At 38.3% G+C, this 13,540-nt stretch overlaps 1 protein-coding gene across 1 annotated transcript in view; it reads left to right on the top strand.

Annotated features, from left to right (window-relative positions):
• The window catches only part of LOC133658382 (cell adhesion molecule DSCAM-like), a 302,795-nt gene that overhangs the window by 229,402 nt on the left and 59,853 nt on the right, over positions 1-13,540 (top strand). The window contains 1 exon segment of the mRNA XM_062060368.1: positions 12,045-12,224. Coding sequence (XP_061916352.1) covers positions 12,045-12,224 — 180 coding nt within the window.

Below are 13,540 nucleotides of genomic sequence, written 5' to 3'. Positions count from 1 at the left end.
ACAGTCACAATCACCAGTATAGTTAAAAACAAATTCAAATGACTGGAATTCGCTCGCAGCGCCAAAGAGGGGGAGCTTCCCTGCTTAGGCTGCTGCCCCCGCGATCCAACCTCCGAGAGCGGAATAAGATAATTAAATGGATAGATCATTCACTCATATGTTTTCTGTACATAAACTTTGTCTACTTTCTCACACGCACACACATTTTAGACAATTTCCCAACTTTTACAGATAGCGGGGCTGTGAGAAAAAGCGTAAAGGGAGGTTGCGAGAGGGGTGGGGGAAAGGAAGGGGGGAATTAAACCAGATAAGAAACCAGGTGCTACACAAAAGTTATTAAAATACGCAGATATATATATATAAATTCAAAAAACACACATTTTTAGCCCACAAACCACGCCCCCCTGGTCCGGACCAATATAAACAACTAATGCACGCGTGCTTTTGTGGAATCGGCCGTCTCATTAACAAACACAGGTCCCATCATTACTCATACAACGGCGATTAACCCGTTCAGCGGAGCAGCCCCTGGTTTTACTCCCTGACCAATACACGGCAACAGCATAAAAGCACCATAGAGTCACTGATAATCACCCAATGCTCTACAGTCATCATGTTTTGGTCAGTTCCATACAGTTTCACCAAAGCTTCACCAAAGCTCCACCAAAGCTCTACCATATGGAGCGCGATCTCTATCCATCTATACTGCAGCCAATTAAACAGAATGTCGTGACAAATATAGCTCAGTTGATCTCCTTTACCGGAGTCACCAAACGGTCACCCAAAATGAGGCTTTTCCACCGCTGCAGTTTCCACATAGAGAGATATGTCGCACATTCATAGACTTCATAAATTTGTATGGGCCAAATGTCACACCAGTTAGCAAACCCTGCCTTAAATTTAGCTGTATCCAACTCTGGCTAATTCTGATGCACTTGCAGAAAGAAGCATCCTCTGCCAGCAACGACAGAGGATGAAGAGGTTAAAAGAAATTTTTCGTCTCACATAGTCTACGCTTCAAAAACACTCCAAACCACCAAAATTCTATCAACAATCCCCTTATGTTAAAAACAAGAAATCACAAGTTTTCAACAAACTCACAGACAAATGATCACATATAAAACAACTCAATCCAACCATAATTTACCCCATTCCAGGTTGTTTTTGGAGAACCTGACTAAACCTATCTTTTATCAAAAATAGATTCAGCAATTAGTCTTATCGATCCGGCTCTCTCCAGGCAGAAAATGTTTACACTTTAAGCAAAACACTTACCTTGTTATGCGCGCGTGCAGCACACTGTCTGCCTGACTGAGAGAGCGGGAGCGGCTGTCGACCTGTAGCTTCTAAACCATCCTGTTCGTGACGCCAATTTGTGTAGTGGATTGTCCGAAGCTTAAACAGGCAACAAAAGTAGTTAGTAGTACGGTATAGCTCGGTTGGTACAGCGGCCGTGCCAGCAACTTGAGGGTTGAAGGTTCAATCCCCGCTTCCGCCATCCTAGTCACTGCCGTTGTGTCCTTGGGCAAGACACTTTACCCACCTGCTCCCAGTGCCACCCACACTGGTTTAAATGTAACTTAGATATTGGGTTTCACAATGTAAAGCGCTTTGAGTCACTTGAGAAAAAGCGCTATATAAATGTAATTCACTTCACTTCAGTACAACACATTTATTTACCCATTATCAGAAGTGCAGGTTGAATTAAGTTGGCCGTGCAGACAGACCACATGTTACTCCGGAGCAAACAAGACACACACAAGCCAAAATCACTGTCGAGTTCCGGTCTTCTGCCATTTTTTATATGTCTCTTGTGCGTCATTGTTTGTTATCTAAATGCGTCAATGTCTTGTTGTTTTCCCTATCTGTTCCATAACAACTCGAATCCTTTAGACAGTCAACACATTCTGTAGACCGGTTGGCACGACTTAATATTCACTTTTGTCCCACAACTGGTCCATTCAATGGCACAAAATACAAGAGAATTGAAAATGAGCGGACATTCTTAAAAGACAAGAAATATAGGTCAAGAGGTCAGAAATTCTACACAATGTGTCGACTTCTTTTTTTTAAAATTGGGAACAATTTCTCATATTCTTTCTGTTTCTGTAATACTGCAATATTTTTTTCGTAAAATTATTACTTTTTTATGTAAAATTATTACTTTTTTATGTAAAATCATTACTTTTTTATGTAAAATTATTACTTTTTAATGCAAAACGGTGACTTTTGTCATTTGTTGTTCTTGTAAAATACTGACATTTTTTGAGTAAAATGATGACTTTTGTTATAATTTTGCGAGGTAAAAATTCCGATTATTACTATAATATTACCAAAATTGTTTAAGTTTTGTTATAAAATTGTGACTTTTGTCGAGTAAAATTACGACTCTTTTCATAATATTGCACAAATGTTCAGTTTTTCTTGTAAAATTTTGACTTGCGTTGAGTAAAATTACGACTTTTATTGACGGCGTGGCGAAGTTGGTAGAGTGGCCGTGCCAGCAATCGGAGGGTTGCTGGTTACTGGGGTTCAATCCCCACCTTCTACCATCCTAGTCCCGTCCGTTGTGTCCTTGGGCAAGACACTTCACCCTTGCTCCTGATGGGTGCTGGTAGCGCCTTGCATGGCAGCTCCCTCCATCAGTGTGTGAATGTGTGTGTGAATGGGTGAATGTGGAAACACTGTCAAAGTGCTTTGAGTACCTTGAAGGTAGAAAAGCGCTATACAAGTATAACCCATTTATCATTTATTATCATTTATTATAATACTGCCAACATTTTTCACAAATTTTTCACAACAAGCTTTTTTATGCATGCATAGTTTGTATATATTATTAATGTTGTAAATACAAATCTTTATATATCTAGAAAGGGTGGTCCTAAAGAGGGAGGCATTTTTCGGAAGTCTCAAGAAGGTAGTAAATACAAGAATGTGTGTGTGTGTGTGTGTGTGTGTGTGTGTGTGTGTGTGTGTGTGTGTGTGTGTGTGTGTGTGTGTGTGTGTGTGTGTGTGTGTGTGTGTGTGTGTGTGTGTGTCTGTGTGTGAGCGTGTGCGTGTGTGTGCGCCTCATGCCTGATTAACACCATCTGACCATTCCTGATGGCTGTAACAACCGTGGCCTCCATCAAAGCTCTTCATTTACAATGGAAATTATTGAAATTATAAGCAATATTTGAAGAGATTCTTGAATGTGCGCCAGGTACGTTGAACATAAGTGCAAAATGTGGACGTTTTACATGAACAGCTTTATAAAGGGATTATTCTACACAGCAACACAGCTTAATAACACAATAATCAGGTTATTTTCATATGTAAACATAAGTCTAATTCTGCATGCATTTTTTATATAACAACACAATCTATTTTGGGACGTTGTTTGACCTCTGATTTACATTTACAATATTTATTTTTCCAACAGGAAGTGATTTAGACATAATTAAAGATGTCATGAGTCAGAATCTTACTCACAGGTAGATTGCATTCACTTTAATAGTCTGACAATTTTGATGCTGATATTGTGTCTCCATCTAGCGGGTAACATTAGTTATTCATGCCAACGGTTTGTAATTATGCTCTGAATTGACAACTGCGCAGCATTTACTTATATGACCCAATGCAAACAACCTTCCGTAGTCATGGTGCAAAAAAATTAATAAAAAATTAATAAATAAAACAAAACAACACATAAATGTCAAGAGACACGGTCACACACAACACAACCTGCTCACTGAACTTTGGGGACATAGTAAAAAATGTCCATTCACTATAAAACACTAAACATTACACCCGTTTAAATCCATTACAAAGAATCATGGGAAAATTGCAAAACACTCTCCACACTTATTCATGTTTGGCGCATTTCAGCTGCTTGATTTTTTCTGATTGATTACAAAACTTTGTGTGACATATGGGTGTAAAAGGGGATTCTTTCAAAATAAGGTACCCCAGAAGACAAAAAATAAAATGAAGGTAAATTTTACACCAACGTCTTTTAGATGCTCACTGAGCTGAAGTGTCATTCATTACGTGTGTAAGGGTCTCGTAATCAGAAAAATACAACTTCCTTTAGAATAGGAGTGTCAAACGTTTTTATTAAGGGCCACATCGCAGTTAAGGCTCAGAGGGCCGCTTGTAACAGCGAATAATATATGAATTTGCCTTTGTATTTGATTATTGTGTATATATATATATATAGATACAGTACAGGCCAAAAGATTGGACACACCTTCTCATTTCAATGTGTTTTGTTTATTTTCATGACTATTTACATTGTAGATTGTCACTGAAGGCATCAAAACTATGACACCTGTGAAGTGAAAACCATTTCAGGTGACTTCCTCTTGAAGCTCATCGAGAGAATGCCAAGAGTGTGCGAAGCAGTCATCAGAGCAAAGTGTGGCTATTTTAAAGAAACTATAATATAAAACATGTTTTCAGTTATTTCCCCTTTTTTTGTTAAGTAGCCTTCAGTGACAATCTACAATGTAAATAGTCATGAAAATAAAGAACACGCATTGAATGAGGAGAAGATGTGTCCAAACTTTTGTATATATATATATATATATATATATATATATATATATATATATATATATATATATATATATATATATATATATATATATATATATATATATATATATATATATATATATATATATGTATATATATATATATATATATATATATATATATATATATATATATATATATATATATATATATATATATATATATATATATATATATATATATATATATATGTCTTAATTAGATTATCCAAAAAAAATTGTGCTCGATACAGTGGTAGAGCGTAATGTATGTGTGGGAAAAAATCACAAGACTATTTCATCTCTACAGGCCTGTTTCATGAGGGTTTCCTCAATCATCAGGAGACAATGAAATCTCCTGATGATTGAGGAAACCCTCATGAAACAGGCCTGTAGAGATGAAATAGTCTTGTGATTTTTTCCCACACACACACACATATATATATATATATATATATATATATATATAAAAAAAAAATTTTGTACTTTAAAAAAAAAAAAAAAATATGTACACTATAAAATAAATCTGTACATTTTACAGTAAAAAATCTGGCAGCTCAGTCACCAAACTTTTTGTTCACAAGGTATCATGATAAATGTGAAAAAATAGTACTATGGATTTTTTCTACAGAAAAATACTGGCAGCGTAGTTGCCAAAATTTAAAGTAAAATGTACTGTGTTTTTTTACAGCATATTACTGTAAATTAAAAAATCTCCTCCACTGTTTTTTTTATGGTTACATTTTTTCAACTGAGCTGCCAGTTTTTTACACAAAAAAAATGTGGTACCGTTTTTTTCATTTACAGTAATACACCGTAAAAACAACAACCGTAGATTTTACAGTAAAAAAAACTGGCAGCTCGGTCGACAGAATTTTACCGTAAAAAACAGTGGTGAAGTTTTTTTTACCGCAAAATGTAATGTCATCCTTACAGTGTACAATTGGATGGATAACTTGATTGAAATCATATGTAAAGCTGACATTTAGGTATTTATTTTTATGTTAACGGACAAAAAAAACCAATACTAAATTAGTTGCAATATTGGATACTATTATATTTGAAAAGGTGTGCAAATGTATGCATCCCATATATTTGTTTCTGTCAGAATGGAAATAACTAATACATATAGTAAGAAAAGATAAGGCACATTATTGATACTAATTATTTCCAGGCTTTCGCGGGCCAGATCTTGCCCCCGGGCCTTGATTTTGACACCAGTGCTTTGGCGGTTCCACTGTATTGTGTAAGTTCTTGCATGTCTGAGTGCAGTTTCCTGGTAATGACAGTCCGGTTTCTTTTACAGCAACCTCAGTAGCAAAGAGCCAGATGAATGTCTCTGGGAAAAAGGGAACTATAAGTAAAGGTCGCCCGCTATTAGCATAACAACCAGTTCTATTTGAGTATGCAAAATCCATAATTCAAGGAGGAACACGTCTCCCTGGCTTTGCTCTCGGAGCCAAGGGAGCAGAAATGGAGTCGCCACTTGACCCTGTTCTCTCCGGACCACTTAGCTGCTTTTTAATTAAAAAGCAAAAAGGAAAAAAAAAACCACGGCTCACTAAATGGCCTAATCTCTACACGCACACGCGTGTTTAATAGTACATGAGCCGAGGTGAAATATGGCGCTTTCATCGTTAGAGTGCACCGCAGGACCCTCGTTTGGTATAATTCATTCTTAGAGACATATTGCACACATTTAGGGCTGCAACAGGAGAATGAGATCCAACTTTGATTCTCAAATAAACGCGATAAATTGAAAAAGATGTGAGGTACGCAGGCATCCAATGTTGGACATATTTTGTCACTCTTGGTGGTCCGGAGTCATGGGAATGAAACTGAAACTCATCACTATAATGTCGTAAATAGTCGTAACCAGACCAAAAAACTAGGTACCTACTGGTGGCGATTTGTTGCCGAAACGCCAAGAGCAGTGCTCAGTTCCAACACCCACGTCAAACTCACACACATGTTTCTTGGCGAGGGGCATTCATGAACACTGTAATTCCGAACTTCATCTGCACAACACAAGCAAGTCTTTACACTAACTACATTAGGATTAACTATCAAACATCGCAAGAATTGTCTATTAAATTATTCATTTGTGCTCGAAATGTGCAGAAAGTACACACTAAAAATCTTGCTAATGTTTTTGCACATTTTACACAGAATTTGTTTGTGGATTGTATTTGATATTGGTGAATGTATTACACCTGTATTACACCTGTGCAATAATAATGCTGTTTAATCAGCATCTTGATATGCCACACCTGTGAAGTGGGATGCATTATCTTGGCAAATAAGATTTAGACAGATTTGTGAACAATATTTAAGAGGAATAGATCTTTTGTGTATTTAATAAAAGTTTTAGATCTTTGAGTTGAACTCATGAAAAATGGGAGAAAAAACAAAAGTGTTCAGTGTACTAATTGCCCACACAAAGTAGGCGTACAGTCAAAAATAATTAATATTGCCCCCTTGCCAGTAATTAACGACAACCACCACTTTGCATAATACAAATGAACAGAATGACCCAAAAGTAATCCACAACACCAACGCAAAAATGCTTGCTCATGCACAGGCACATGCGAGTCATATAATAACAGGCATATAATTAATGGGACTGCTTCTCTTATCAGTTATTAATGACATTCACCTTACATAACATAAATTAAAGATTGACTCAAAATAATCCACAACATTAAAAAAACAGAGTACGCTTGCTCATGCACATGCGAATGCTACATCATTGTCATTTAATTAATGTGATCGCTACTTCTGCCAGCTAATAATGATATCTTTCACCTTACATAACACAAATTAAAGAATGACTCAAAATAATCCACAACATTAAAAAAACAGAGTACGCTTGCTCATGCACATTCGAATGCTACATACTTGTCATATAATAAATGTAATCGCCACTTCTGCTAGTTATTAATGATATCTTCCACCTAAGATAACACAAATTAAAGAATGATTCAAAATAATCGTCGACATAAAAAAACCAGAGTATGCTTGCTCATGCACATGCGACTGCTACGTACTTGTCATATACTTACTGTGATTGCTACTTCTGTCAGTTATTAATGATATATTTCACCTTATATAACATAAATTAAAGAATGACTCAAAATAATCCACAACATAAAAAAACAATGTATGCTTGCTCGTGCACATGCAAATGCTATGTACTTGTCATATAACCAATGTGATCGCTATTTCTGCCAGATATTAATGATATCTTCCACCTTACATAACACAAATTAAAAGAATGACTCAAAATAATCCACAACATCAAAACCCAGCGTACCCTTGCTCATGCACATGCGAGTGCTACGTACTTGTCATATAATTAATGTGATCGCTACTTCTGCCAGTTATCAATGGTATCTTCCAACTAACATAACACCAGTTAAAGAATGATTCAAAATAATTCACAACATAAAAAAACAGAGTACGCTTGCTCATGCACATGCGAATGCTACATACATGTCATATAATTAATGTGATCGCTACTTCTGCCAGATTTTAATGCTTATATAACATAAATTAAAGAATGACCCAAAATAATCCACAACATGAAAAAAACAGAGTATGCTTGCTCATGCACATGCAAATGCTACATACTTGTCATTTAATTAATGTGATCGCTACTTCTGCCAGTTTTTAATGATATCTTTCACCTTACATAACATAAATTAAAGAATGACCCAAAATAATCCACAACATGAAAAAAACAGAGTATGTTTGCTCATGCACATGCAAATGCTACGTACTTGTCATATAACTAATGTGATCGCTATTTCTGCCAGATATTACTGATATCTTTCACCTTATATCACACAAATTAAAAGAATGACTCAAAATAATCCACAACATCAAAACCCAGTGTACCCTTGCTCATGCTCATGCACATGCGGGTGCAACGTACTTGTCATATAATTAATGTGATCGCTACTTCTGCCAGTTATTATTGATATTTTCCACATTGTATAGGACAAACGTAAAGAATGACTCAAAATAATCCACAAAGTTAACGCCCAGGGTAGCCGTGCTGATGTAAACGGGCCACATTGTGAGTGCAGTTGGGAGCAGAAGGCTGCTGTTGGTCAACAGCAGACCATGTCGTCCTTTTCTTTGCCAAGCGGCTGCAGGTCATCAACACCAATATGTCCTCGTATCCCGCTGACACACACACACTTTGTTAATAATACAGAGCAAAATCCTTGTCCAACAACGGTCAATCTGCTTCACGTGGAGGCTTCCCCGTGCCACCAATCTGCTGCCTTTGTTCGACATGAGCGTTACGTCTCTTCCGATTGCATCTCACCGGCAGCCGCTCAGCTCTGTCGACTCGCTCGGCAGCTGTTGGGCGGTTTAAGGATTTAGACCTGGTGTTAAGAAACATGTTGACAACACTTCTTAAATCTGACAGGCTTTGTCATCAAGTCAGTAAACACATGTGCTTGAAAGAAAGCACACACACACTAGAAAATATAGTTGGTCCACTATTTTAAAATTTTGGTTTCTGCAATTCTGTAGCCCAAAAGTGTTTGTACGCATGCTAGTGTTTTCTAATATATTTTAATGGGAGACTAAAACACAAAAAATTACACTTAGGTAGTCTTTAAAGTAGTCAGTGTACAGCTTGTATAACTTTGTATTATAGCTCAACACGCTGGCATTAATGTCCTCCCCTAAGTGGAAAAACTGGGCCCAATTAGCCATTTTCCCTTACCCGGATCATGTGACCTGCTACAAGGTCTCAGGTGTGTTAGAATTAGAGATATCGTTCTTTTTACAGGGAAAAATATTGACACTTTGGGTTAGGCCGATAGTCAACACATCAATTAATAACGATAAATAAAAATGAACTTGACAGCTTTGGGTTTGTTTTCTTTGTGTCTTGTTTTTTAAACAAGGTGCAAGAGGGTTCACTCTGTGCATGAGAGCATTCATGGTGCGGCCGGAAGTTTCAGATCCAACGCTCCTCAAAGTCGGATTTCCTACTCGAAAAGTCGGAGAATTCTCACCACCCCTGAGTTGGCTTCTAAGATGGCTGCTCCAAACGTAAACAATAATATAAGCTTCTATAATATCCATTACCAGCACTTCTGATTACCCATACGATTGTTATGTTTACGGGGGGAGTAGACGACACAGACCACAAGGGGGCATAGTAGCTCTATGTATTTATTCCATCCATCCATCCATCCATCCATTTTCTACCGCTTATCCCTTTTGAGGTCGCGGGGGGCGCTGGAGCCTATCTCAGCTACAATCGGACGGAAGGCGGGGTACACCCTGGACAAGTCGCCACCTCATCGCAGGGCTAACACAGATAGACAGACAACATTCACACTCACATTCACACACTAGGGCCAATTTAGTGTTGCCAATCAACCTATCCCCAGGTGCATGTCTTTGGAGGTGGGAGGAAGCCGGAGTACCCGGAGGGAACCCACGCAGTCACGGGGAGAACATGCAAACTCCACACAGAAAGATCCCGAGCCCGGGATTGAACCCAGGACTACTCAGGACCTTCGTATTGTGAGGCAGATGTACTAACCCCTCTGCCACCGTGCTGCCTCTATGTATTTATTATATATATATATATATATATATATATATATATATATATATATATATATATATATATATATATATATATATATATATATATATATATATATTTAAAATTTATATAATAATCAAACAATAATATTAATTCAACAACAAGGGAATAGAGTGTGATGAAATCCAAGAGTGTGTATGGTGTGTGACTAAGTGTGGAATTAACTGTTGTGTGTTACCGTGAGTGTTGAGTGAGGAAGTAGACAAGTCCAAAGAGGCTAGGCAGAAGAAGGTCCGTGAGACAGGCAGGTGGTCGGGGGGTATAGCGAGGCGTCAAAGGGTCCGTGTCCCAGCAGGGGTCGAGGATCGAGGGAGGCAGTCCAAAGTCCAGAGGGAAGTCGAGGCACACAGCTCGATCACGGAAGACACGGAAAGTACTGCGGGAAACACAAATTACATAAGACACAGGAACTGGGAAGACACAGAGAGGGATCAAGTACGCGGGAGGGAAGCCAGAGACGGGATGCTTACTACGGGAACAGATGATTATGTTCCGGCGCCGGATCTTCGGGTCCGCTGGTCTTTATACAGCTCGCCTTCATCAGTCCCAGGTACGCTGATTGCTGATCGCCTGCAGCCTTGCCAGATGAGGCGCCGGCAGAGCTTGCAGCACAAGGCATGCGGGACTGTGCATGCGCCGTGACAGCTTTAGCGTAAACGTCATTTTTTTGCATGTGGTATACATTTTACATCGCTTGCAATAGTGTCTGTGTTTCCTCTTCATCCGCCATGTTTGAAGATTACAGAAAGAGTGCACATTTTCCCATAAGTTGTTTACATTCGGACAAGGCAAACGCAAGACTAGCTTGATTTCCGACCTCGTACCTGAAACGCTGTGACATCATTCCCAGCTCCAACTACCTACTTCCGAGGTAAATGGAACACGCCGTTATTCAAAAACGGAATTAAATGAACAAAGTGAACCCTCTTGTCAGTCCATTTTCTTTTATTTGTGTTTGTTAACTTATTTAGAATAAATAAAATATATTGTCCTTACAGTTACAATGGTAAAAAATACCAGCGAGAAATGAAAGATTGTTGCGTTTAAAGGGTTACTTGCGTTATTATTATTAAATATTATGATTACATTAGTGCTTAATTTGGTGTCCAAATAATGTCCAGCAGAATGTATCGGCCCCGGGCCTACTTAGGGCCCAATTTTCACTCACAGGTGTACTCACTTTTGTTGCCAGCAATGGATAGGAATCTACACTGTAATATAAGCTTCACTTTTACAATGTATGAAATGTTTTGGTTACATCTTGGCATGGTGAGGTGTTTGTGATTCCAAGATGTGGAGGACATCAGGCAGCTTGCAGGTACATTTAGTCTTGAACTCCATATGCAGAGGAAACATTACAAAAACAGTATGCCGCTGGCACAAAACGTATTCCTTAGCAGAGCATAGAAAAACAAGAAAATAATAGTTGGCCGAACAAGATGAGTGAAGCAACAAAACCAACCCAAATAGTCACATAAGGGGAACAAGAACTAGCGGGGTGAGACGGGTATATAAGGGTGTGTGATTAGTGATGGCAGAAGGTGGGGACATTAATCAACTTAACAGAAACTGCCGTGTGAGCTCAAACACTCCTAACAACGAGAACGTAAACAAAGGAAGGTAAAGGAGGGCAAGGAACAGAACTAAACCTCAAACACAGGAAACCCACAAACAAAGGAAAAACAAGACATGACCTATTGTGACAGGTCACGACAGCTTTAGTGTTGTAAATGATTTGCACAAATGCAAGGGGTGTACTCACTTTTGGAACAGATCGTATATTGCCCTTATAGAATCGGAACATTACTTTTGTAAGCCCATCATCATGTAAATGATTTCTTTCTGTGCCACAGGTGCAGGTGTGCCACTGTTTCAGCCCATCCTGCTGAACAGCGGCTCTCGCATCCAGCAGCTGAGTAACGGCTCTCTGCTGATCAAACACGTGCTGGAGGACGACAACGGCTTTTACCTGTGCAAGGTCAGCAACGACGTGGGAGCCGATGTCAGCAAGTCCATGTACCTCACCGTCAAAAGTAAGACTCTAGCGCCTCATCAAAATCATAACGCATGTGAAGCTGCACCATGCCGTCCAATGCATGTCCTACAGGTATACTTAGGTGTCCTTGGGTCCAAATAATGCTCACTCACATTTTAACAGTGTAAAACTTGCGAAACACACACACTTAAAAACACTACCTTTTGATCACGGCCCAGCAATGAGATACTCTGATTAAACTAATGGTTTCATTTCATTACATTTCAAGTAAGCCCCCTCTGTATGGATACAACATTGTTATATGACAATACTATTCATCATTACCAAATACATCATTTTAGATAGGATTGTCGGACCTCGTTTTTGTTTTATTGTGCCTAAAATAATATCTCCATTGTGCAAAAATAACTTTGAAATCTCTGTGATCCAGTGCTTCACAATTGTTTTATGTTACACAGACTATACTTTTTTTTTTTTTTCATTTATTCATTTATTTCAGGTAATGACATAAAAAAGTACAAGGTAGACAACACATAATGATATAAATTAATATAAAGCAAAAGGTAATGTAAGCATGATGATCCAGTTTTGCCTGTCTATGAAATTGTTATAAGTACACTTCTGCATAACAGTGTATCCTTAACATTAAAGAAAACAAAAAATTAAAAAGAAAGAGATATAGATTGTCATGTTCAAACACTGATGACATCTATTAAACAAGACAAAAAGCAAGGAATTAAGCAGAGACATAATTCAATTTAGCTCAATTGAGAAGAAACGCGTAGACACTGTACCCTTGCACAGTGTCGTCCAACGCTCTGACGAAAGATTGTACACCTCCTCTTTTATTTGGACTTTCCCTGATTACATGGCAACAGCTGTTTCTAAGGGAGGGGGGTCATAAACAGCCATTGCCTTTGGTTACAAAACAGTTCAAAGAAAAGGTCGTAAAACAGTTCAAAGAAAAGGTCCCTGGAGGGGGGTCAGGCCCTGCTTCCTCTCTGCTTTGTAGATCTCGGGTCAAGACAATATCTTCCTGTGGATTACAATACATCAAAGAAACCGTCAGTCTACCCCAGGGCAGCTATGGCTACGAAAGTAGCTTACCACCACCAGGTGTGAATGAATGATGGGTTTTTAACATGTAAAGCGACTTTGGGTACTTAGAAAAGCGCTATATAAATCCCAGGTATTATTATTATTATTAAACCGACACCCTCATGTTGCTCCCCATCCTACACAGTGGAGTTTTACAAGCCTTTTGCTTGGTAGGATCAAAGACAGCTTTTGTCCTCTCGCAGGGCGAGCTGAACTCAATGTAACACAACGTTTTGTGATAACTTAGATACAATT

The sequence above is a fragment of the Entelurus aequoreus genome, linkage group LG10, assembly GCF_033978785.1.
Source record: "Entelurus aequoreus isolate RoL-2023_Sb linkage group LG10, RoL_Eaeq_v1.1, whole genome shotgun sequence".
Classification (NCBI taxonomy): Eukaryota; Metazoa; Chordata; class Actinopteri; order Syngnathiformes; family Syngnathidae; genus Entelurus; species Entelurus aequoreus.
The sequence above is the reverse complement of the archived record's forward strand: the minus strand, read 5'-3'. Positions and strand labels throughout refer to the sequence as shown.